The sequence below is a fragment of the Gastrolobium bilobum genome, unplaced genomic scaffold, assembly GCF_033153095.1.
Source record: "Gastrolobium bilobum isolate Gb01-03AN ecotype WA unplaced genomic scaffold, APGP_CSIRO_Gbil_v1 utg12424, whole genome shotgun sequence".
Taxonomy (NCBI): Eukaryota; Viridiplantae; Streptophyta; class Magnoliopsida; order Fabales; family Fabaceae; genus Gastrolobium; species Gastrolobium bilobum.
The window spans coordinates 32,501-59,008 of record NW_026895329.1 but is presented as its reverse complement, the minus strand read 5'-3'; the positions used below and the strand labels follow the sequence as shown (position 1 = coordinate 59,008).

The 26,508-nt window shown below is 35.2% G+C and overlaps 3 protein-coding genes across 5 annotated transcripts in view; 2 read left to right on the top strand and 1 right to left on the bottom strand.

Moving 5' to 3' along the window:
- Positions 1-10,587: 10,587 nt before the first annotated feature.
- LOC133306025 (G-type lectin S-receptor-like serine/threonine-protein kinase At4g03230) lies at positions 10,588-15,449 on the top strand. Of its 3 annotated transcripts, XM_061506293.1 has the most exons (8): positions 10,588-12,036; positions 12,166-12,627; positions 12,980-13,111; positions 13,200-13,402; positions 14,000-14,210; positions 14,320-14,557; positions 14,670-14,820; positions 14,902-15,449. In XM_061506293.1, the coding sequence occupies exons 1-8, from the start codon at positions 10,728-10,730 to the stop codon at positions 15,202-15,204; spliced, it is 3,009 nt and encodes a 1,002-aa protein (XP_061362277.1). In that variant the 5' UTR covers positions 10,588-10,727; the 3' UTR covers positions 15,205-15,449. The 3 variants fall into 3 exon arrangements, with proteins under 3 accessions (XP_061362277.1, XP_061362286.1, XP_061362294.1); XM_061506302.1 differs by lacking the exon at positions 12,980-13,111; XM_061506310.1 differs by lacking the exon at positions 14,902-15,449 and having other exon boundaries at positions 14,687-14,793.
- Positions 15,450-19,135: 3,686 nt separating this feature from the next.
- Positions 19,136-19,749, top strand: LOC133306131 (calcium-binding protein PBP1-like). Its single transcript, XM_061506414.1, has one exon. It carries the CDS (start codon positions 19,168-19,170, stop codon positions 19,516-19,518), a length of 351 nt encoding a protein of 116 aa, XP_061362398.1. The 5' UTR covers positions 19,136-19,167; the 3' UTR covers positions 19,519-19,749.
- Positions 19,750-25,119: 5,370 nt separating this feature from the next.
- Positions 25,120-26,508, bottom strand: part of LOC133306059 (uncharacterized) — a 1,434-nt gene continuing 45 nt past the window's right edge. Inside the window, exon 1 of the mRNA XM_061506339.1 lies at positions 25,120-26,508. This exon is cut by the window's right edge and continues 45 nt beyond it. Within this exon, the coding sequence (XP_061362323.1) occupies positions 25,120-26,508 (1,389 nt within the window).

Sequence of the window (26,508 nt, the reverse complement as noted above, 5' to 3'; positions counted from 1 at the left end):
ACATTTGCTCAATTGGTTAAACATATAAATATTGGTTTTCTTCTTCTTCTTTTTAAATTACAAGGTATCCCCTACATTAATTGGATCACATATTACAAATCAAACAAATGATCATGTAGTTTCAAACTAAAACAAATGGCAGTGCCACAACAACAACTTTTTTGTTTCAAAATTATTTTCTTAGAAAAAAAAAAATTATTCATACACGCAATCTTCTACGAAATTTAATAAGTAATAATAATTTTATATCTTTATATAATTTTTGAAAAAATGAGTGAAGTTAAATATAAGAAGCAAAGGGGACTGGGTGTGGTTTTGTGGTGTGCGATGATGCCAGGTGTCTGCTGGTAAGGGAACAAAAAAGTGTTGTTTTGTGTGGTCTAACACTCAGACTCTCTCTATTCCACAAATACCACACCGTAAAACAACAGCATAGAATAAATCCCTTCCTTTCGGTTGTTGGGATATTTTTGTTTTTGTTTTTGTTTTTGTTTCTCTGGGAAGAGAAGAGAAGGAACGGTAATCTGTGGTTTGCCTACGTGGCGATAGGCATCATTGAGATTCCGATTTGCTTGCGTGGCTGGATTTCATTCACTAGGTTAAGACTTCGCCATGTGGATGTGTCATGTGATTTGATTTTCGCTTCGCTTCTCTCTTTCCTATAACATTCATAGTTCACTGTTCACCAACTCCAATCCTTTTAGCACAAGCTACAGTCGCGGATTTCCGAAGCTGCATTTCACGCGCTGATCATTTCAAAATTGGACCACATACCCGCGTGGCCGCTGCGTTTTACCATTCCTATTTAGGGCGCGTTTTGATTAGTTATTTTTTCGTGTTTTTTTGGAGAGAAAAAAAGTGTTTTTTATTATAAAGTCCATTTAAATGTCTCCTTTACAAAAAAAAACCATAAGTTAAAAAGAGTCAAAAATTTGTTTTTTTAACTAAAAATTTTAATTTCTAAAAAAAATAGAAATCAAAAGTTGAATATATTTTTTAAAAATATATATTTTTTAAATATTTAAATATTTATTTTTGTATAACATGAAAATATTTTTATTCAACCTCCTCCGATCATCTTATACTTTCAGAGTATGACCCCAAAGGTTATCCCTTATTGAAATGCATTCAACTTCATCATTTGAAAAAAGATAAGACAAATTTCTCATTCGAGAACAGAGACACGTGCTTTAACCCTCAAAGATTTTTCAAAATTTTACTTGAACATGAATTGAACCTCTAACAATGTGTTTGGTATAGATTTTTGCTTGGATTTATTGGGAAAGTGCGAGTGGCAATTGAATTTGATCACGTTTGGTTTAAGTTTTGAAAAAAAAAAAACATGCAAATAGGAAGCCTGGGCAACGATTTCATAGTTATTTTTTGGATGAAATTAACTATTCTAAAATATCACTTCAGATGTAGTATTTTATGATAGGTGGGGAAGTGAAAAAAAGGATGCCAACTTCAGGACCGAAATGACCCTGCATGCGTGTAAAGTGAGGGACTTCAGTTGTTTTTTACAACGGGATATTTTAGTCAATTCAATCTATTTTTTCATCACTATTTTACCTTCAACCAAACATAGACTTTGCAAATTTATATAAATTTTCCTGATAATATTTTGGTGAACCAAACATTTTTTTTTTTAACTTTTCCATCAAACTCACTCTTCTACCATTTTCCCATTAATTATGTTTTCCTAATAAAAAATAATATCTCTTCTACCAAATGTCCCAAATACTTAAAAGTTCAGTTGGCTGCTAAGCTGTGGGTTCAATCTAAGTAGTTTTAATTTTGAAAAAACCATCTCTAAAATAATCAATGCTTAAAAATCATTTGTTATATGGGTACTACTTTAGTATGGCCGGGTACGCCAACAGCAGCGGAGGTAAACACCAAGTCAAGGTTTTGGTCTGAATATGAATCCGGAGAAGTAAGTTTTAAGGCCCCAAAAACACCACCAAGTCAACGTTGGCGATGTTCCTCGTATTAGAGTATTGATTCCTTTCCAGAACATCGGTTTCAAAGGTCGAAGAGAAAAAGAAGCTTTGTTTGTGAATTCTAGCTGCTGCATGAGGTTTCAGGTTTTTGTTTCGTTAACTTCGTATATTATGGATGACCAAGGATATTTTTTCTTACCTTGTTTATGGACATTTTATTTTTGTATGTTTTCCATGCTATTGACTTTGATTAACAAAGTAACACGAGGAAGACACCCCAAAATTGCATCATACCCAGTAAATAAGTGCCCTAATATTGAATTAATAAGCCAATGGAATAATCCACCTTCATTAAATTAATGTATTAAACGTGTTTTAAGTAATCTCGATGCTAACAACCGTTTGAATGAGCAAATTATGTTAATTAAGCTGGTCGGGTTTTGAATTGTACGAATCCGGTCTTCTGTTAGTATGACAGCTTGAAAGTTTATATATCTTTACTTTAGGATGAAATATCTATTCCTACACCCTAAATTTTCTGGTGCCAAAACGAACGTATGTACTTTTTTTCAATTCGGATTTAGGCATGCTGGTATAAGTTTTATTTTGGTTTCGACGGGGAAGTGTGGGTGGGTAGTTCAAGTTTTTGAAAAAAAATACTAGGCAAATAAGAAGGTTAGAAAATGACTTTGATATTGATTTTGGGAGAAATTAACTGTTACAAAATATCACTTGAGATGTGGTATTTTGAGATAACTGGAGAAGTGAAAACACAGGTGCGAAATTACTCTCGAACATAGATTTTACAAATTTAAACAAATTTCTCTGGTAATATTTCGGTCAACCAAACATCTTTTTTTAAATTTTTCCATCACCTGACTTTTTTATCATTTTCCAGATAAATGTTTTTTTTTCTCTACCAAACGTCTAAGTTTTTGTTTTCTCAGTCAATGGAAAAGATTGACATTTTAATCCATGTAATTGAATTTATAAGAGGAAGTCAGTTTCTTTTTTATTTTTTCCAATTTACTTGTTTCTTTTTATTTTTTAACATATTTTATTTTTTAAAAAAACGTATTATAAAAGTTTTGGACTTGATTCATGTTAGTAATCTTATATTAGTAAGTTGTATACATTCTATAAGTCCTACTTTACATGTTTTAATCTTTGAATGTGACAATCCTTCTTTCTAAACTTTTAGTTTTTAATAAAATACATAAGTGAAATAAAAAATAAAGGATAATTTATGTGTAATCATAGAAGAAAACTTTTGTATTTCTTAACATCAGCAATACGGTGATCAAAATTTTTAGCCCCAGTCATGGCCGAAGCCTATGCAATAAGGTTGAGCTTTTTCCTAATCCTAGCTAAGGGCATGTTTGGTACATAGTATAGGATAAGGCCTGATAGTATAAGGCTTGATAGTATAAGGCTTGATTGTATAAGACCTAATTAAATTTTAATACTATCCAGCATTTGGTGTGACCTTGTATAAGATAATGCATTGTATAAGATAATACTATCCAGTGTTTGGTAATGCATTGTATAATACTAGATAGGATAAAAATAAATTCTTTTGACAAAAATACCCTTTAACAAAGAATTAATATAATTCTTCTAAATAAGTCATGATATTAAAATATAAAAATTTAACATTAACATCACATAAAATTAGAAATAATAAATCAATTGAATAAAAAGATAGTATATTTCTGTTGGTTTTTCATCGCAGTATATTTTTTGAGCAAATTGAACTTAATAAAAGTATCACGTACAATGAGGTCATGTTTTATCAAATCTAGTTAGGAAGGGACATATTATCGAACAGATGGAGGGCATGAGGAATGAAGAGAGATACTGCACAGAATCATGAGGGCAAGCTTAAGAGGACCAAATTGAAGTTCGGCCCAACTGAGAGTGCATACATTAATTGGTGGTGAAGTCTAAGCCTTTCGAATAGAAGCGAGCAGCTTTTGGAACATCCTTGTGTAGTTGTAATATCCATCTGAACGACGCTGCCATCAGGGCTGCCGTGTGTGTTTCACGCTTCTTCACAGACGCACACACAGACGTGGAATGTATCTCACAGACGTGGCAGACGGATGGTGGCGGAGGGAGAAGAGAAGTGAGGGCTACCGGGAAGAAAGGGGATGAAGAAGAAAGGGGTATAAGGGGAAGAGAAAGGTGAGAAGTGATTAACCTCTAATCCATCGATTCTTAACAGGTCTAATCCGGCACTCTCAGACCTGATTAACTTATACATCATTTTGATGTATTAAGTGATCATGCTGTATAAGCTTATACTATACAATAGTTACATCAAACAACTAAAAATGTCATAATATATAGTATAAGCTTATACTATCAGGTCTTATACGTTACACCAAACAGGCCCTAACGACCTATGCTTATAGGAGGTGATCTTGGAAGGAGATTGACTAGGTTGTTCACTCAATGGGGCATAGCAATTCGGCCCACTGTTATATGGGTTTAATGTTACATGAATATATTGAGTTGTTTAAATCCTGTAGGTGCCTGAGTGGGCCGGATTTTCACTGTGTACTTCTTTTTGTGTTTGGACTTTGGATGGAGGAAGCCGTTCAGTTGGACATTTTACCAGGTCGTTTGTTTAAGCTTTTAGAAAAAATAATTTTTATCACTTCCTTATTTTAAAAGTACTTTTTACAAAAATTAAAGTTATTTATATTTTTATAAAAATATTTAGATTTTGAAAAAAATATTTGACTTTTGACTTCTGCTTTTTTTAGAAGTTAAAATTTTTAGCTTCTGAAAAAAGTAGGATTTTGGCTTTTCTTGTGACTTCTCCTTTTTTTAAAAGCAGACATCCAAACGAACTAAAAATGAGAAATACTTTTTTTCTTAAAAAAAGCAACTTTTGAAGAAAAAAAAGCTCATCCAAACGGACCCTAAGTCATATCTAATGAATTGTATCTTCCAACTCCCAAAATAGAAAAGTAAACTTAATCTAGGGACTTGGCAATTTTTACATTATACTATAAGAAAAGTGTGTGTCCTTTTAAATGACACATACTTATATTCTTTTAAGAGAGATACAAAAATAAACTATGGGAGGAGAGAGTGGAGAAAAAAATTTGTAATTTAAAATTAAAAAAAAGAACACTACATTCATCTAAAAGCATGGTCCTTTTAAATGATAGACAACATTTAACAAAACCATTGTTGTGAAAATCAGACTGGACCGGTCGGGTCGACCCGGAACCCAGCGAACCAGTCATCTGACCGGTCCGGTTATCATATTGGATCGGTCAAGTATCAGATTTGATACGACCCGGCCGATTTTGGTGAAAAATCGGTGACCCAGCTTGGGCTTTTTAAAAAAAAAATTCAAAAAAAAAGTTTTTTAAAAAAAATCATAATTGACATATTAGAGTGATCTGTTACTTATTGACTTACATAAGTTATGCACCTACAATCTTAATATTATCTCAATTATGCACTATGCAAGAAATTTTGATTTGATAGTTAAAGACGTCGTTTACCAAATTTGAAACACCAATATAACAAGCATTATCTGTTTGTTTGATCCTTTATTGGACAATAATGTATAATTTATTATTTTTTATATTAAAATATTGAGAATTTATATTATTTTTTTCAACTATTTGAGTATATTTATAATTTTTTTTAATATAAATTATAGATTTATATATAATCACCTCGTCATGCAATTCAACCAGTGACCTAGGGGTGTTAACGAGCCGAGCCGAGCTTTGGTCTTAACGGACCGAGCCTGTGTTCAAATGTGTCAGACTGGCCTTAGCCTGTTACCTGTTACGAATATAATATCAGCCTGTGGCCTTGCTCATTTACAAAAAACAAAAGTCTGGTTTAGCCTGTTTTAAAAAAATAAGACAACAAAAATTTATCCAAATAAAATATACAATCAAAAGCACTAGTAATTCCATAAATATTCATAAATTTAATGTATATCCAAATAGCATAATATAAAATAAAATCATTCAAAAAGTATGTTTAATTAATAAAATGGGATGAAATGAATTGAGAAGAGAGAGAGGGCTATCACAAGTAGTATAAAAAAAAAAATATTAGGCAAGTCTGAGAGGCTCTAAGGCCAAGATTTTGAATGAGAGTATGAGGCCTTTTTATTAAACGAGCTTTTATACAAGTCCAAGCCTGGGTCCAACAATCAATTTTAGACATGTAAGATCAGACCTTCACGAGCTGAGCCAAAGGCCCCTGACTCGTTTAACACCCCTACAGTGACCTATTGGTTGAATCAGTGACCCAGTACTTCGACCGGATCATTGACCGGGCTGATTTTAATAACATTGAACAAAACAATAAAAAAGAATAAACATGCAGAGTCATTGAAATATAAGTGGATTTGCTAATAAAATATTTTTGTTAATGTTATATTGAACAGATTCAGCGCTAAATTGAGTGCTCTAAAAAAAGTTTGTTATTATTGAATTGTAAACTTTGTTTATTTAATACAACATTGCATTTAAATAGCTAGTGCTGTTGTTACCAACAGTCAGAGAGGAGAAAAAAAATTTAAAACAAGATTACTTTTAAAGTAAATATTTTATATTTTTCGTGTTCATATGATTAATATTTTCGAATTTTAGAATTTTTTAAAATCATAGTTGAAATTTTCCAGCTATCCACTTTGTGCATTTGAGCTCTTAAATAATTTTTCTTTCGACACTTCAATTTGTCAATACTTTATGAAATTGCGAATGAAATTTACTATTTTCTCCACTTCATATAACTTAACTAATAATAATAAGGTTTTTATACTTCTGCTATCACTTTAGAAGAAATTTTTTGCAGCAACACATAGAAAGTCAGAATACACATGTAGGTCCTATTTTTTTTTAAAAAAAAAAACCGATGGGACCCACTGTTTCTAACATAATCTAAAAATAACAAAAGAAAAATAATTAATAATTATTGAAAAGCCTTAAATTATTGAATAAACTATAAAAAGCCTAAAATTATTGATGCCCATGGAAACACGACGAGTTTTGCTCATAAACTCATTTCGAGTTGGTTATCTAATATGAGCCCAATTCAAATCAATCAGCTCAGATACATCATCCTCCCCCATTAGTAAAAGATTCGCCCTCGAATCTGCATCATCTTCATTGATGTTAACTTTTTCAGGTGGTAATCCAGATGACAACTCTTCTGGTACAATATCACCAAATTTCCTAATTAAGGGTAGAATTTGTGAATGCAATTCTTTAATATACCTGAAATATTCATCTACATTTGAACTAAATTGTTTGGGAACCAGAAATAATGCGAGTTCTAACAGAGTAAGTGGACAAGACCCATAGACTAACCCAAAAGGACTATTGCCTGCAGTTTGGTTCAATGATTGCATCTATGATTTGTCATAGGAAAAATCTTCCTATATAACATTAAATCCCATTGCCCCTGACAATCTACAATTAACATTTTATCAAAAGCTAAATTTTTATCTCAATGGAGCATGAGGTTGTTATGCCCGTTGTGCCTAAATTCATAATATTGCTTGCAAACTAAAGACTTCTTGAATGAAGGATTATTCTGCATGACATCTTTGGGTAAAACTTTTTCTTTGTCAAAGATATTAGAATTTCTAGTAATTGATTTTCCATTGAAATCGCTATAAGGAATTTCTTCAGCCTCTGGATTATCTTCGTCTTGCTCCAACATTAACTGGATCATCCATAATCAGATTCTCATCATCTTGCTCTTCATCGGATTCATCATAGATAGGGACCTTATATAGAATGGATACTCATTGTTATTCTTTTCTTTGGATTCATAATAGAGAGGGACCTTCCGGTCTTTTGTGAAGTCTCTGATTTTAGAGACCTTTTCGACGGTGTGTAGCTAGTCGATAAGCTCATATAGATGAGTTGTGCCCTCGAATTCCGAAATCTCAATCTTCACCTCACTATTAGCAAAAAATGATTTATCGCCAGGTTGACTTTGTCCTTGTCTCTTTTGGTTTCATGATTGGTTTTCGCTCCTTTCTTCTACGTGAGATGATCTTTTAGACTCTCTTCCTTTATCTGACTCGTCCAACTTTGTTAGGGCAAGCAGTTGTTTGAGCTCCTAAATTCGTCTATCTTGTTCTGTCACTGTAGCGGCCATTGCAGCTACAATTACGGCATCTCACGTGTAGATGTGTGGTTGTTTGCCATCGCGGTAGAGGGTGCTACCACACCCTCTACCGCCGCCATCGCCTCAACTCCACCATCCATGACCTCGACCTCAATCACCATTGTTCTGTTCAGCCATTTATTTGGTAATCGTATCAAAGAATTGCATTCACAAACTCTACCCTTAATTAGGGAATTTGATGATATTGTGCCAGAAGATTTCCCACATGGATTATCACCTAAAGAATTTGACATCAATGAAGACGACGTAGATTCGACGGAGAATCTTTTCCTAGCGAGGGAGGAGGATGTTCCTATTGATTTGGATTGAACTCAAATTTGGATAGCCAACTCCAAATGGGTTTCTAAGGAAGACTTGTCATGTTGTTATGGGCATCTACAGTTTTGGGCTTTTCCATAGTTTATTCCATAGTTCAAGACTTTTCAATAATTGTTAATTATTTACCTTTTTTTGTTATTTCTTAGATTATGTTTGAGTGTGCATTAATTGCGCGTTATCTCTTTTAACTGTGCATTATTCTTTTAGATTATGTTTGATTTTTTTTCATTTTATTTTGTTTGCCTATTTAAGGCTTGGAGGACCATATTGTTATTTGATTATTTTTGGTTAATAAAATTCAGAAAAGAAAAATAGTATTTTATCGTACTTCTTGTGTTCATTTCTCTCTCTTTTTAGTTAATTGGTTACTACTTCGGCATTATTTAAGCTTTTGAGTTGAATTGATTCTTTACTTGGTATTAAAGCATTGGTCGGTGTCATGTGTTCGATTCTTGCCACCCCCATTTTCTTTGTAGAATTTCTTAGCATGGGTAGGCTGAGGCTGATGCATCTTCCACCTTTCAAGCCCAATGAGCTCCCTTATAAGGGTGTGTGTTAGAGATATATAAAAATATTAATATAATCTCATCCACTAACTTAAGCTTTTAGGTTGAATTGATTCTTTACACACCAAAAAAAGTGGTATAGCCAATGTTATTAAAACTGGCCCGGTCACTGACCCGGTCGAGGTACTGGGTCACTGGTTCAACCGCATGACCCGGTAATTATATGTAATTTTATGATTTATATTAAAAAATTATAAACATACTCAAATATCTAAAAAAAAATGATAAAAATTTCAAATATTTTAATATAAAAAATAATAAATCACATATTATTATCCAATAAAGGATCAAACAAAAATATAATGATCGTGATACGGGGCTTTATATTTAGAAAATGACATCTCTAACTATAAATCAAATCAAAATTTTCTGGATAGTGAATAATTGAGATAATATTAGTGTTATCGGTACATAACTTATGTAAGTCAATAAGAAAAAAAAATTCAAATATGTCTATTATGATTTTTTTTTTAAAAAATAAATAATTTTTTTTTGAACCGGGCCCGGTCACCGGTTAACCGATCGGGTCACCGGTTTTCATAAAAATCAGCCGGGTTAGACCGAGTCACACCGATTCTGATGCATGACCGGTCCGTTGCTTCAACCGGACCGGTTATATGACCGGTTCACCGGTTCCCGGGTCGACCCGGTCCAGTTTTAATAACAATGGGTATAGCTATATCAGAAAGTGAGGACCCTAATAATAAAATATATTGGGGAATGTTATATTCACAAACTCTTACAAACTACACTATGTCTGACCGGTCATACACTAATCAAGAGTGTATGACCGGTCATACTTAGTGTAGTTTGCAAAAAGAATTTGTAAACGGATTCTTCCCAAACATATTTGCCATCCACATTTTTTTTTGAGTAAATACCTTTTTTGGTCCTCCGCAAAGTTTATGATGCCCGCTTTAGTGCCTAGTAAATAAAAAAGCTATTCATGGTCCCTAAGAAATTCAAAATGGACCCATTTTAATCTTTTTGAGGGACTAATGTGGGTCTTTTTTGAATTTGTGAGGAACCACAATTTCAATTAAATGGGTTTATTTTGAATTTCTTAGGGCTACGAATAGCCTTTTTATTTGATAGGGACTAAAGCGAACTTCGTGAAATTTGCTGAGGAAAAAAAAGTTATTTACTTTTTTTTTTAAATAATATAAAAGACGGATAGGTGATAAGGTAATAGGTTCTAGGCTAACAGAAGAGAGGAAAAATAGAAGACGAAAAGTAGAAAGGGAAATTGGTAGAGTATTGATAACGGCGAAGACTTTGACTTTTAAGTTGACTTGGATGCAATTGAACGTCCAGTTCCACATAAAAGTATTAATAGTTTAATTATGTGGAATATGGTTAATTATGTGGAACGTATAATTATAGTTTAATTAGAAGTATTAATATTGAAAACGCAGTATGTAAAATGTCGTAGACGAGTCTTGATATCAAGAATAAGGATAAATATTTTGGCTAGATAAGAGGTGTGTGGAGGAGGAGAAAATTATCCGTGGTTCCTTTGAAAAATTTGATAAGTAGATAAGACTATAAATGAAAGAAAGGAGTAAAGGGGAAATATTTTTTTCACATTTTGACAAAGAGCCCACCAATTATTGGTGGTTATGTACCTCTGAAATTTTTTTAGTGAAAGAACTTCTGATGAGTATACATTTTGATAGTTTCAATAAACATTAATAGATTTGAGTATTGAAGATTTTTAAAGATGGAAGTTACTAATGTTTTGTCATCAAGTAGCTTCACTAAGAGCATGAGAACCATTGTCATCATCTTCCTCCTTTATGTGTGGCTGCTATGTTTTTTCCAACCATGTATTGCAACGGATGTTTTGAAAGTTGGCGACAAGATAACTGGAGATCAAAGGATTGTTTCAGCTGGAAAAAAATTTGTTCTAGGCTTTTTTTCTCCACAGAAAAGCACCAATGGTCTAGAATGTTACATAGGGATATGGTATAACCAATCAGAAAACTTAAACCCGGAAACAGTGGTGTGGGTTGGCAACAGAGACAACCCTGTAGATTCTAGTGGAATTTTTCAAATCGCAAATGATGGGAATCTAGTAGTAAAAGATTCATCTGGACAAATCTATTGGTCCTCTAAACTTGAAGGCTCCTCATCTAGAAACAAGACAATGAAGCTCATGGATTCTGGGAACTTGGTGTTACTAGATGACTTGGGAACGAGTTACCTCTGGCAAAGTTTCCGACACCCAACAGACACATTTCTTCCGGGCATGAAAATGGATGCAAATTTGACGTTGACTTCTTGGAGAAGCGCCGATGACCCTAGAAGTGGGAGCTTCACATTTAAGCTGCCTATAACTGGGGACACTCGAAACTTCATGGTATACAACCAGTCACAACTTTACTGGGCACATGATGGACTCGATTCAGAAGACATGTCCCCAGTAATTAACTTTTTGGATAACTTTACCTTAAACGTTTCGTCGTTCAAGTATCTTAACCAAACGATGTCCTTGAAACAGTATGACTATGGGGTTTCAAGGCTGTTAATGAATTATACAGGGGAGTTTCAGTTTCTGAAGTTGGACAACTTAAAATGGTCAAATATATGCGGGAGACCAGCTGACAAGTGTGACATACATAACTATTGCGGGAGCTTTAGTAGCTGCAACAAAAATAATTGGATTACCTGCAAATGTTTGCCCGGATTCAGTCCAATTTCGAAGGATAATCAGCACCTGGGAGAGCGATTCCAAGGGTGTGTCAGAACATCAACATCATGTACCAACATGAAGTTCCTGACCTTAAAGATGATAAAAGTGGGCAACCCAGACAAAAGATTCTCAACAGTATCAGAAGCAGAATGCAAATCTTTATGCCTTAATAGGTGTCTCAACTCCCAGTGTCAGGCTTATTCATACAATTTGTCTTCTTCATACAATCGTAGTCCCTTAACATGCGGGATTTGGACACGGGATTTACCAACTCTTCAAGAAGAGCAGCATGATGAAGAGCGTGATCTTTCTATCCTGGTCAAGAGTTCAGATATTGGTAATTTATATCTTCTTAAATCATCTTTTATTTGGTAAAGATGTTGATTTACATTGTTTTCAAATTACAATAGGGACTAGGGAGGGGGCAAAAGTGTTATTTTTTTTTTTTTTATATATTCTTGTGCAGCATCAACTCCAAGATCGTGTGAACCTTGCGGCACATATATGATTCCTTATCCCCTAAGCACTGGGCCAAACTGTGGAGACCCCATGTACAACAAGTTCAATTGCGATAACTCAACAGGCCAGGTTAGCTTCATGATGCCGGGAGAAAAATCATACCAAGTTACTTGGATCGATGAACATGCTAGAAGGTTTTCCATCCAAACGAATGATTCATATCACTGTGATTCCATTTCCGGCTATCAAAACGACAAGGTTAATGCTCCATTTAATGTGACTGATTGGTGCTTTAAGGATGATCAAATAGAGATCAGTTGGCTACCAGCACCAGAACCTGCCTGTAGTGAGTATAAAGACTGCAAGAATTGGCTCCATTCAACATGCAACGCAACAAGTGAAGGGCAAAGAAGGTGCCTTTGTGATTCTAACTATCAGTGGAATGCCTCAAATTTAAGCTGTACCCAAGGTTAAGTTTTTATTATACGTATTTCTTGTTGTTTACTTTTCTGATTTTCTCTCGTAACTGGATAAAGGTTTGCTAGATAAGAAAGATTTTATTTGACTTGTGTTTCCTTCCTCTGCCAAGAAATGTTGTTCCAATTAAGAACACACTTTCAAGAGATTTTCTTCTGAGTGTACATGAATTTATTGTATCCTGTTGAGCTGGGATTAGTCCTGGATTTTCCAACCTCCTTTAAACAATGCCACGACTAAGATGTTAAATAAACTGCAGCGTCAACAAGGGTGTTTTGGTTGTACAATTTTAATAGTATATTATGCCCTCTTAACTTTTGCATTTTATTTCCATCCTTTTTCAGAAGATCCATCAAGAAGCCCTTCAACCAACCGACTGCCATTGATTCTTTCACTAATTCTTGCATGCATGGTTATTCTGGCATGCACTATAGTATTTGCTTATGTGCGGAGAAAGAAAATAGCCCAAAAGCTTGGTAAATTATTTTACTTTTGCATTTTGAATTAAAAAACTATCATCTTCATCCATGCAACCAAGGTTATACATCTCTTTATTGAGTTCAGATGGTGTAAGCACTCGAATTCAGGAGAGCTTGTACGATAGTGAAAGACATGTGAAGCATTTGATTGGCTTGGGAAGTTTAGAAGAAAAAGACAGTGAAGGCATTGAAGTACCGTATTATACTTTTCGAAGTATTCTAGCAGCTACAGATAATTTCTCGGATTCAAACAAGCTTGGACAAGGAGGTTATGGGCCTGTCTATAAGGTAATTAGTTCAGGCCATTTAACTTAATTACCAACCAAGCATTGAGTCTAAGCAAAGGATATTAAAGTGATGAAGTCTCGTATTGGGTTAAGTAAAAACAATACAAGTGGATGGTTCCATGAATCTAATTTTTTAAGGTTTTGGGTTGAGATATGATATTAGACCTATTTGTTACTGTTGGGCTAACTTAACACATTGATGACGATCTTTTGCCGTGAGCTTCCCCTAGCCTACCCGACAAAGATATCAGAGTTGGATTGGACTCGAGATAACCTAGTGTTTGGCTAGAGGCGAGGAGAGGTCTATGTTGAGGGAAAATATACTAATGTGGGGTTGCAGGGGGAGATTGTTGGGATATTTAAATGTAATGAAGTCCCGTATTGATTTGTAATGGTTTAAGTGAAGACCATATAAGTAGATGGACCCATGAACTCAATATCTTAAGATTTTTTATTTTTGGGTTGAGATATGGTGTCGGTTCTACTTGCTAAGGTTGATATAACTTATCACATTGATGGAGGTTCCACACCACGAGCTTCCCCTAACCCAGCTAACAAGCAAGAATTTCTGCTTATATATGGTAATATTTTTATCCAGGGAAGGTTTCCTAGAGGTCATGACGCCGCTGTGAAGAGACTTTCAAGTGTTTCGGCTCAAGGCTTACAAGAATTCAAAAATGAGGTTGTTTTGATTGCCAAACTTCAACATAGGAACCTTGTTAGACTCAGGGGATACAGCATCAAAGGAGACGAAAAAATCTTAGTCTATGAATACATGCCAAACAAGAGCTTGGACTCATTTATATTTGGTTAGTTTCACATATTCCATCATAAAACTTTTATATAGTTTACTTTAATTTTTACTATCATAATTTACTAATCTTATTTCTTTCAAATGTTAAATGTAAATATTGAAAGACCGGACACGAACTTTACTTCTGGATTGGCACATGCGATTTGACATAATTCTAGGCATTGCACGAGGGTTGCTCTATCTTCACCAAGACTCCAGGTTGAGAGTGATTCATAGAGACCTAAAATCAAGCAACATTCTTTTAGATGAGGAGATGAATCCAAAGATTTCAGACTTTGGCCTTGCCAAAATATTTGGGGGAAAAGAGACCGAAGCAAGCACACAGAGAGTAGTGGGAACCTAGTAAGTTCACTTAGTATATGTTATTGTAAATGTCTCAATTGTTAATTCCTGAGTTTTTGTTTATAATGATATTTGCACATGCTTGCTACATGTAACAATCAATTATTCACAGTGGATATATGGCTCCAGAGTATGCCTTGGATGGACTTTTTTCAATCAAATCTGATGTTTTCAGCTTTGGTGTAGTCCTATTAGAGATTCTCAGTGGAAAAAGGAACACAGGATTCTATGAGTCTAAACAAATTTCTAGCCTTTTGGGTTATGTATGTGTCTCTTCTGTTGCACTCTTGTTTTTTTTGGTGATATGTTGACTTGCCAATAATTTCTCTAGACATTGTTATCAGGCATGGGGATTATGGACAGAGAATAAATTGCTAGATTTAATGGACCCATCTGTGGGTGAATCATGCAATGAAAATCAATTCGTTAAGTGTGCACATATTGGTCTCTTATGCGTACAAGATGACCCAGGTGATCGACCCACCATGGCAAACGTTATGACAATGCTTGACAGTGAAATTGCAACCATCCCAATTCCTACACAACCAACATTTTTTGTGAGGAATCGTCTTTCAAGCACAGCTTCTTCTTCTAGCAAACCAGAAATAAGTCTGCAATTTGATTCCAGTTATGTAGAAGGTCGATAGTGTATGAGGCTCTAATGTGGGAAACTGTTTCGCATAATCCCTGGGTTTATTATTATCTTCTTATTTTGTAATGTTTTTATTTTTGCAATGCTAATGGGAAGTGTCCTAGTCAGCATTTTAAATTGGAAGTTAAGTTCTTCCCATTAACGGGATGTATTTTCATATAGATACAGTTTACACTCTACCTATGTTTTTTTTTATTGTTGCTATGATCAGCATAGTTTTTTGTAATCTTGGGTATCCTTTTGAGAGAAATTTTTAAAGTGATCTGGGATCACTTTTTTTTTGTGGTTTTTTTTTTTTTTTTTGGAATTTTTTTTTTCCTCTCAATCCCTCATTTTTTTAAAAATTCCCTTTCACTCTCTATTTTTTGCTATTTTGGAACGGGTTCACATGTACCCGGCCCACTACAACAAACCTCCCTTTTGAGTAGTTTGACAGCTAGTAAATTTCAGGGGTTGAGTGTTGGCTGACTAGAACAGAATCGCATGCTAGTAGTGAATTAAAGAAAGGAGCCATTATAATTTGAATCCACTCTTAATTCATACCGATGGATCCAGAATTTTTAAACATTTATTATTACAATAACTTAAAATTGTATGTTTATATCAACACATATGAACAATATTATCGCCTATGATAAACAATGGATCGGATGATGGCCATTTCCAATAGCTCTCGAGTATGTTATCAAAATCAAACTAGAAAATGAATCAGTGAGATTTTCAATTCAACTTTGACCGTTTTAAGCAGCTATGTCTTTAATCTCATTTTTCTTTTTTAGATATCCTTTTAATTAGGTACGAGTTGTCTTGTGTTATCTCTCTGACACACATTTTACTTTCTTTGTGCCAAGGACGCACATAGGACATTTGCCAATTTTTTTTATTGCTGGATAGGTTCTCTTCTCCGAATATTATTGGACAGCTGACAAAATATTTTGTTCCCATATCTTCATCATTTTTGCGGAAGGGACTATAGTGGCCTACTTGAAGATTGATCCTAAACGAATCCAATCCTCACATGTTGCCAAGAAATTGAGCCTGGTTCACACCATGCTACATTTTTATTCAACATTAGCACTTAAAAACGAAATTTTTTTGCCACATGGATGATTAATGAAAGGATACCCGCCCAATGTCTTAATTAAATATCTCTCGTAGTCGGATCTTTAGAAAAAAAAAAGAGCAAAAGAAAGCAAAGGACACCTATTCAATGTCACTTTTCGGTTAATTTTTTTTTTATTTTTTTTGTTGTTTTTGTACAAAAGACTATACAGCTTTGATGGAAAAAATATGTATATTTTTAAAGGACATAAACTTAAGTTATTTTAAGAAAGAAATAGACATAAAAAGATATCTCTCTTTTAAAAGGACCTAAGTTTATATTAGCACATATTTTTTTCAGCTTTGATAACTAAAGAATATTATCATATTTTGAACTAGGTTTAATGGTAAACTAAAAAAAAAAAAAAGTATAGATTCATTGTGAATCTGTGATGATTAATTTCGAATTATAGACAAGACATACCCATGTCATACATTTATTTTGAGAAAAAACAAGACATGTTTGCAATGAGAGTTAGCTTAACTGTTAAGTCCAATAGACAAAGAGGTTTTAGATTTGAATTTTGCTTGCTTAAGGCTGGTAGCACATCTTGCACAACCTCCTACCTAGACTTTTAATTAAAAAGAAGAAAAAGAAGAAGAAGCAAGGCATGTAATACTTACCCGGATATTTCTTTTTCCTTTCGTGCCACTTTCATTGTCCATTGCTTGTGACTGGGGTGAGCTTGGAATAGGCAATTAAAGGTGAATGCCATATTTAAATTCGATAGATTTCTACCCATCACGTTGTCATAATGCTCACGTGAATTAGATGAGAGGCATTGACTAAGTTGCTTCTGACCTCTTGCTAATGCTAACTACAAGAAATGTTCTCAGCCCACAGTTTGACCTGGTGAAGAGAGTGTTCAGATTGGGTTCTTGATCAACCCATCCACTCCAATACGACTCGAAATATAATTGGGCAGCCAAGACACATTCAGACTAGTGGCCTTGTGGGCTTCATTCCCATTTTTAATAGTTCACTTTGCTCCCAATTCTTTATCATACTCGTTTATCCCGAATATTAAAGGGTTACATTTATCTTATGTCGCATGAGATAAATAAGTTTTCTATACAAATCAAATGAGGGTGGATTTCATATTTATTTTTTTTCTTTCTTTTTATATGTGAGTCTCATTTATAATTTTATTTTTATAATGTAAAATAACAATTTTCCTACAACATAAAATAAATATAACTCAATAATAAAATATCATTTTGATGCTTAGTTTCTAATCAGTGTTCGTTAGCCAGTTGCTTTGAACTTTGAACGTCACGAATGTGCAGGCTTTTTTTTTTGTTGAAGTATAAATCTTCAAAAAAAAAATTGTGAATCGTTGTAGTTTGATTTTTTTTTTTTACGAATATGGGATAGCCTTTACACGTATCTCTCTCCTAACAAATGAATGCAGTTTTTCTTTCTTTATTTTTTCCTCCTTTAAAATATTTAAGATTTTTTTTTTCCTAAATGTAAATGTGGTATAAATGAAGTTGAATCTGTACCAAATGAATTTTTTTTTTCTTATATCCTTCGAATGTAGCAGAATGTATCAATAATTAATTCATTCTTAAAAATTTCATTAATGTCTCTAATAAAATGCATAGGTAAAGGTTGAAGTTGGGGGAAGAACCTACAACTGAATATGTAATTGAGTTGGGTAAGGTTTGGCCAAAGTAAATATTCTTCTACCCAACTAGATTCGTGTTTATTTTGTAAAACCACATTGTTTATTCATATTGCTTTTAATTAAGTATTCAAACAATTTTAACATTACAGGAGAAAAGAAGAGGAATAAAGAGAGATAATTCAGAATAGGATCATGTTTATTCTTTCAAAAAGTACCAGCGGGGAAACTAAACCGGTGTTTCTTATATGAGTTTTATGTTTATTATTTTACATAATATACTTTTATTTTTTTACACACACATTAAAGAGGTGAGTCCACATATTTTTCTTTCTCTTTCATCATTTCACTTCCTCTCTTCTTTTTATTGTGTGTGTGTTAGAAATAACAGTTATATTATGTAACATAACATTATTAAAACCCTCCAGTATTGTAAATAAATAAAGAATCCACCGAACCAAGAACATGACAAATTCTAAGGTTTGGAGCTCGGGTTCCTTGTGAATTGTGACTTGACCAAAGTGTTTGTGCATTTGACCCAATCTTTTGGTCCCCCTTTGACCACAATCTCCTTGATATTAATTGCTGAAAGTCAATTATGACAAAAATGGTAAACATATTGCTTGACGAATAATTGGCACTAAGAGATGAAATTTATCAAAGTAGAAAAATGCAAGAGAATCATGATTTTTTAATTTTCAGATGGGTAAGTAAACCATACCACTTTACTCCATCTTACAAATATTATTATCATTATTTTTTATAAATCTGACAACTCTCCTTGAGCAAAGCTGAATTTTCAAAATTCTATTTTTTCTTTCTTGCTGCTAGCATTACTCTTAAGAATTAAGATTATAATTAAACTGGAAATTTTTAATTTATTTATATTGTCACTCTAATAAGCTTAGAAGATTATAATTATGAATGAATAACTGCGTGAAAGTGAAGCTCAATAGATAAATCAATTGTAATTGACAGAAATGCCCCTGACAAACTTCTTGGAAGCAGGGAAGCAATTGCGGTCTGTTGTGCGGAATCAAAGCCATGCAGCTAATAATTCTCTGTTCCTTGGCTGTCATCTGATGAGGGTTCATAAAGTTTCTATCTTCTCTTTCCTTGAACCCTCTTTATATTCTTATTTATCTCTATATAAACTGTTCAATATGACCATTCACCACCCTCACCAAAGAAACTCACATACCATATTCATTTTTTTCTCTTGACATCAAGGGATGGCTGGGATTGGCAAAGGAGTTGATTTTGAGGATTTGCTGCCATTGATTTCCAATAAACTAGGTGGTGAAGGTCTTATAAAGGAGCTATGTAATGGGTTTGAGTTGCTGATGGACAAGGAAAAAGGAGTGATCACATTGGACAGCTTGAAGAAGAACTCATCTCTCCTGGGTTTGCAGGATTTGAAGGAGGATGAGTTGGTTAGCATGATGAAGGAAGGAGATCTTGATGGTGATGGGGCTCTCACTCAGATGGAGTTCTGTGTTTTGATGTTCAGATTGAGTCCACAGTTGATGAATGAGTCCTGGTTTTGGCTTGAAGAGATTCTGCACCATGAACTCAACTTATGAAGGGACATCTCATTCTTGTTTCAGTTGTTTCTTAATATAAGTCATCCTTCTACCATTGTTATCCTTTCTTTTGGTTCTTGATTATGTTGCTTCTCTTTTTCACAATTAAAATTGGATAGAAAAGAAATGCAATTATACATGTACTACACCCATTCACCCTAAAGAACAGAGAGTTGGATGATTTGCTTTTAATATCTATATTTTTCTGGATGTACACAGGGAAAAAAAATATTGGGCAATTGATTACATATTTATATTCGTTTTTTATTTTTTTTTTCATTGACAAATCAGTACTCACAGTGGCTGAGTTGAATTCAATTCCTTCTGCTAGCATGTTTTTGTTAACTTAGTGTTGGTTTATCAGGAGTGCAAATCCACACAACCAAACTCCAGTTAGTGCATATGAATATAAGGGCCCTTATTGGAAATAAATTTTAAATCACTCTGGAGTAATGTTCTCAATTGAGATTTGATCTAACATTTACTAAATAATCTTAAATTTAATCTAAAAACGTGTTTAGTTACCTAGCCTAGTTTTTGTGTTATATTTTAGTCTTTTGTTTGATTTTTTCTGATTTTCCATTTTTATTTATTTATTTTGGGTGGAAGCTTTTTATTGGATTTTTTTGCTTTCTTTGCTCTGAAGATTTGATTCAATTGCTTTGAATGGCAGAGAATCCAGAGATATTTTCAATTTCTTGCTGTCTTTACCCGACGTCAAACAGAGGAAGGTTCACCGGCAAAGAGAGATATAGTGGATATGGCTCTGGCAAAGTAAAATAGGGTTAAGGGTTCAATGTGTTTTAATTAATTTTAATTTGGGGTTGAATTGTAAATTGGTCAACTAAGCAATGCGAATTAGAAAGCCCTACAAAGCAAATTGGTCAACTTAGCAATGCGAATTAGAAAGCCCTACAAAGCAAATTGGTCAATTCATTGTTACCACCAAAAACGTACATGATAAGGATTGTTGCAATTTAATTAGTCATTTTGAGTTTGAATCTAGCTGTGTTAAAATTTAGTAGGAAGAGTTTTGCTAGCTATGTAGTCCTATCCAGCTCGAATTGAATTAGTTAAATATTCGATGAATTGATAAATAATATATAAAAAAAAGATAACTTAAATAGTCAATTAACCATTCATTGATAAACGATGCAACCTATGATAAACTATGCAACCTATAAAAATATGAACATATAAATTCAATTATATTCTCCATATCTAAAATGAATTAAACAATGTTCATTAAATAAACTAAAAAATAAGAAGCATAAATAAATAAAAAATGAATGCTATTACTATGTCAATTTAAATTACAAAAAGTTTTAAAATGAGTTCTACATTTTTTTGACAAGATGAAACAATTTTGGTTTTTTTTTTTTTTTGGTAAAATAGAGGGGTCAAGCCCCAGAAAACCAGAAGAAACAAAACAAAGCAGAAAAAGAAGACAGAAACCAGAAAATCAAAAATCTGGACACAGCCAGAACATCCATCTCAGGAGACAGCGTTGGTGTAGCCAGGATCCAACAGGTCGGCTTCAAGCAAGTTGATAAGTTCACTGTGGGGAGTTGCAATAGAAACAAAACCATGGTGATCATTCATAGCCCTCTTTGCCATCCAATCCGCACACATGTTGCAGGATCTCTTGATATGATTCATTGAGACAATCCAGTCTTTATTGAGTAAGACTCGAATCTTAGCAACCAATGGGAGCTTTCGAGTATCATTACCATGAGAGGTAAGCAAGCCTAAAGCTTGAGTTGAATCTGATTCCAGACATATTTTCTTCCAACCTTGATTCCAAGCATGAGAAAGGCCATGAAAAATAGCCCACAATTCAGCTTGGAGGGGATTGCAGGAACCAATGAAGACCGAAAATCCACTGACCCAAGAGCCTCTCCAATCTCTCAACAGCCCTCCACAAGCAGCTTTATGACCAACAGTAGCACCATCCATATTAAGTTTCAGATAGTCTTGTATCGGAGCAATCCAGCCAGACCTGGAAGGAGAGGGTAGCGTAGACAGAATACCAAGAATTTTAGAGTCCTTGCAAAGCTGCAATTCCTCAACAGAAGCAGAAATAAATGCTGAAATGTCAATCGGTCTCTTGAAATCCTCTTCATGGATTGCTTTATTCCTCCAAAGCCAAAGAATATTGCAGATAACAAAGAAGTAGTCTCTCCAATCCCTTAAAAGCCCTTTTTTATAATTCAGATTGTAGGACATCCATTCCTTAAAGCAACCGGTGTTGAAAAACTTTTCAGGCAGCGGTAGCAGTAAGGGCAGAAGCCAAATATTTTTAGCCTTAACACAATCCCTAAAGACATGTAAACATGATTCAACCTTGTCTGGGAAAAAAGGACAGCAGTTAGTCGTGCCATTCCACTTTGCTGTTTTCTCCTTTGTAAGAATCCGATCATGTAGCATTTTCCACAAGTGAATCTTTGCTCTTTCTTTACCTTTCCAATCCCAGATTCGAGCCCAGTTTGAGGTGGTAGGACTGTTGCTCGAATTCGTTAAATTCCCATAAGCCATTTTAACAATGGACGTACCTAGCTTCCAATTGCTCCAGGAAACGAAATCTTCTTCAGCTTCCTCTTCAGAGTGAGGTAAAGCTAAAATCTTGTTAATCACACTCACATCAAAATGGTTCAACAGAAACTGCATATTCCAACCCTCCCTAGAACTAAAGGCATTGTCATTGACTTTGAGATCCACTACTTCAGGAGAAAGGGGGTTGATTGTATAGCTTAGAAGATTGGGACTTAAACCTGCCCAATTGTCCTTCCAGAAGGATATCTTCATTCCATTTTCAACCTGCCAGGTGAGATTGCCAATCATATCAGGCCAAACCTTGCCAAGGCTCTTCCATAAATGAGAGTCATAGGATCTACACACAATCTCCTTGGACAAGTCAATGTTACGACCATATTTTGCTTTCAGAACTTGAGCCCAGAGGTGAGAAGGCGAATTTAACAAAGTCCAAGCACATTTTTGTAGAAATGCTTCATTCTGTAATCTAAGATTAATGATCCCCAATCCTCCTTGAGCTTTAGGCAGCTTCAGGTGCTCCCAAGCAATGGCATGATGCCTCCTTTTAGACTCTGTGTCACCCCAAATAAAGTTTCTTTGCATTTTCTCAATCTCATCACAGATTCCTATAGGAAGCAGGCTGTTTTGCATATGGAACATGGGGATGGCAGAAATAACCAATTTGGCCAAAGTAATACGACCCGCCATAGATAAACACTGATTTTTCCAACCTTGTAACCTACTGTTGACTCTATCCAAGATTTCACCATAATGTTGTTTATCCACTCGACCATGTTTCATCTTATATCCAAGATATCTGCCAAGATTTTTTGAGTGTGCAAAACCACTAATTTCCACAATGGAGTCAACAATGTCAGTGGGAACATTCTTGGAGAAATATATATTGGATTTGAGATAACTCACCTTTTGACCAGATATATTACCAAAAGTTGCAAGACAGCTCATAATAATGTTGATCTGGGCAATGCTGGCTTCTCCAAAGAGTAGCAAGTCATCCGCGAACATGAGGTGAGAGATAAAGGCCCCACCTTTGCCAGCCCTCATGGGATTCCACTCTCTTCTGTCAATAGCATTAGCAATGAGATGAGATAGCTTTTCCATGCAGAGCACAAATATATAGGGGAAATGGGATCCCCTTGCCTCAAACCTCTACTTGGATGAATTCCTCCTGCCTTAGTACCATTCCACAGAATTTCCAATTCAGTTGAGGATATGCAGTGCATAATTAGATTCACCAAAGGTTCAGGTATGTGAGCCTCAGTCAGGACATTTCTGATAAAATCCCAGGACATGCGATCATACGCTTTCTCCATATCAATTTTGATGGTAAAGAATCCCCTTTTACCCTTCATTCTGCTCATAGAGTGCACCATCTCTTGGGCAATAACAATGTTATCTTGGATCTGTCTATTTGGAACAAAGCTAACTTGCTGAGGGGAGATGAACTTGCTTAGGAGAGGTTTGAGTTTTCCCACAATAAGCTTACTGATACCTTTATAGAGCACTGAACATAGGGCAATAGGACGGAATTGAGATATTCTGTCAGGTTTAGCCAGCTTTGGGATGAGGACCAAATACGTTTTATTGAGATCTCTCACTTCAGAGGGATTGGTCCAGATCTGCTTCACACAGGCTGCTACTTGATTCTTCAATAACTCCCAATTTTTTTGAAGAAAAAAGCCGGGAAGCCATCAGGTCTAGGAGCTTTCAAAGCATTCATAGAGAAAAAGATTTTCTGAATCTTTGAGGCTGTAATAGGCTCCTTTAAGGAAGCCAGATCTTCAGCTTCTAACTCGGGCCAGGTAGAGTTAGTATTCATCCAGATTCTGCTAGGAATTTCCTCTGTGAACAAATTGTTAAAGAAAGAATGGATGAGCTTTTCCAGATTATCCTTATCACGCACAAAATGTCCCTCATCATTTTTAAGCTCAAGGATTTTGTTTCTAGCTCTTCTGATTATGGTCGTGGTGTGGTAAAATTTAGTATTCCGATCACCATCTTTGATCCAATTGCATCTTGCCTTTTGGAACCAAAAGGCTTCTTCTTGATCCAAAACCCTGTTAAACTCTACCTGTAAAGCTTTATCCAGTTCTGTGTGAACCTGATCAGGATAGTCTTGAAAGTTGTTTTAGATATCTTTGAGTTTATTCAGTAAGACTTCTTTCCTAACATGAATGCACCCAAACACTCTCTTGTTCCACGACTTTAGAGGGTCCACAATATTGCTAAGGCCATTATTTATCCTGACATTGGGGCTCCAAACAGACTTGAGGAAATAAGGGAAAGTGCAATGTAATTGCCAAGCCGCTAGAAATCTAAACGGCCTATCATTCCAGGTTCTCTCTTCTGGAAAGAAATTGAGCAATAGAGGATTGTGATCTGAATTCAGTCTAGGTAGAGATCTGACCGAAGCTTCAGCAAACAAAATCCTCCAATCCGCATTAGCATAGACTCTATCTAGCCTCTTAAAAACCCTGTCCAAGTTAAGCCACTTAGGCCCCCTCCAAGTAAAAAGAGACCCTCTGCAACCAAGGTCCAGGACGTTACAATCATTCAGGAAGGTAGCGAATTTTTGACATCTGGCAAGATTAACCGGGGCACCACCTTTTTTCTCTTTAACAGAAGCAATTTCGTTAAAATCTCCCATCATGACCCAAGGCCCCAAATCAGACTCACTAAGCCTCTTGAGATCATCCCAGAGCTCTTCACGCATTTCCTCTCTAGGATTAGCATACACCACCGTTAAAAGAAAAAAACATCCAGTTCTAATGGAGCACTTCACATGGATATATTGTCTGGATTTTTCAATGAGCGAGACAGTAAAGAGTTCCTCCTTCCACAAAAGCCAGATACCTCCAGAAAAACCCACAGCATCTTCCACAATAAAATTGTTAAATCCCAGCTGCTTAATCTTCTTCTTGACATTGTTCCCACTGATTCTAGGCTCCAATATAGCAACCATACCAATCTGATATCTACGGACGAAATTTCTCAGGGATGTTTTGAATGAGTTTTTAGCTGCACCCCTGCAATTCCTCACTAGACAATTCATTTAATAACTAAAGAGGTTCCAGGATTACAGAGTACCTGGTCACTCTCTATCATATGCTCTGCAACATCATTGACAATAATGTTTTCCATCTCCATACCATCAGGATCATTTATATCCGGGGGAACAACATCACTGACAGGCTTCGCATATGTACTATTGGCAATCTCCATATCATCAGGCTTGTTGTTAAATTCACGCAAGACACACTGGGAAGGAATAACTGCAATATCATCGATGTTGTTTGAAGAAACCTTAACACACAGGTCCTTTACTGCCTCATTAGGAGAAATTTCCTTATTTTTGCAGCTAAGGCAGTCAATAGAGGAGGTGGAATCCTGTCCCAACTCAGTCTTATTAGTTGGAGACTTGGATGAAGGGAGCTCTGGAATTCTAGAGCTATTTTCTGCTACATGGGTAACAGCTTTGAAAACAAAGGTTTTGGCCTTATCTGTTGCTTTGGATTTAACTCTGGACTTACCAGTGGTTCTATTAACTCCCACATGTGATTTCGCAGTGTCTGCTAGATGGTTATTCAGGGGGGAATTTCCACCTTTATTCTCCTTGAGATTAATTTCTTTCAGCCCTATAGGGGCTTTAGCCTTAGGGCTCTGCAGGTTGGGGGAACCTGTATCCTTCCTAGTCTCCTTCATCTGGCCAATCTGATTTTTTTTATTCGATAGATCAGCTCCAAAGACTCTCTCCCCATTTTCTTCTGTCTTCCTAGGGACTTGATTCCTTGAGTAATTCTTTTTTTGTACAACCATCCAGGGGCCCACACCTTGGCTTGCTGAAGCTTTTGCTGTCTCAGCCACATTAGGAGCATGGTTGTTATTTTCTTCTGGCCTTCTCACACTATCCGGATAGTTTTCCGTATTATGGCCGTATTTACCACAGTGAAGACAGATTAAATATAGCCCTTCATATTCAACCTTGAAAATTTCCTCCTCCAAAATATATTCTCCTCTTAAGGATTTTGATAGGTCGAGCTCTACGCAAAGTCTAGCAAATTTCCCTCGATCACCAGTAGAGGTTATTTTATCTACTTTCAGAACTTTACCAACTCTATTTCCTATGAGTTTAAGAAAAGCAGGCACACAAAATTCTTGTGGAATACCTGGAAGGCGTACCCAAGCAGCAACCCGATGAATGTTGGCTTTGTGAGGGTTGAAAAACGGTTCCCATTTCCTTATGGCTAGGTAATGGCCCATCAGCACCCAAGGACCTCCTGTCAGCGCCAGGTTCAGGTCTTCCACACTGGAAAATTTGACTGAGAAAAAGTCATTTCCTAGATCAGCTACCACAATGGGTCCTGATTTTGCCCAGAGACTCTCCAATTTGGATTTCATATACTTAACCCCAGTTCTTTTCCCCAGCAGTTTGATGAT

Excerpts from the sequence above, each read along its gene's own strand:
- LOC133306025 (XM_061506293.1), top strand. The coding sequence starts at position 10,728 with ATGGAAGTTACTAATGTTTTGTCATCAAGTAGCTTCACTAAGAGCATG. Across the intron at positions 12,628-12,979 it reads AAATTTAAGCTGTACCCAAG|AAGATCCATCAAGAAGCCCT; the intron begins GTTAAGTTTTTA and ends ATCCTTTTTCAG. Across the intron at positions 14,821-14,901 it reads TTTCTAGCCTTTTGGGTTAT|GCATGGGGATTATGGACAGA; the intron begins GTATGTGTCTCT and ends CATTGTTATCAG.
- LOC133306131 (XM_061506414.1), top strand. The coding sequence starts at position 19,168 with ATGGCTGGGATTGGCAAAGGAGTTGATTTTGAGGATTTGCTGCCATTG.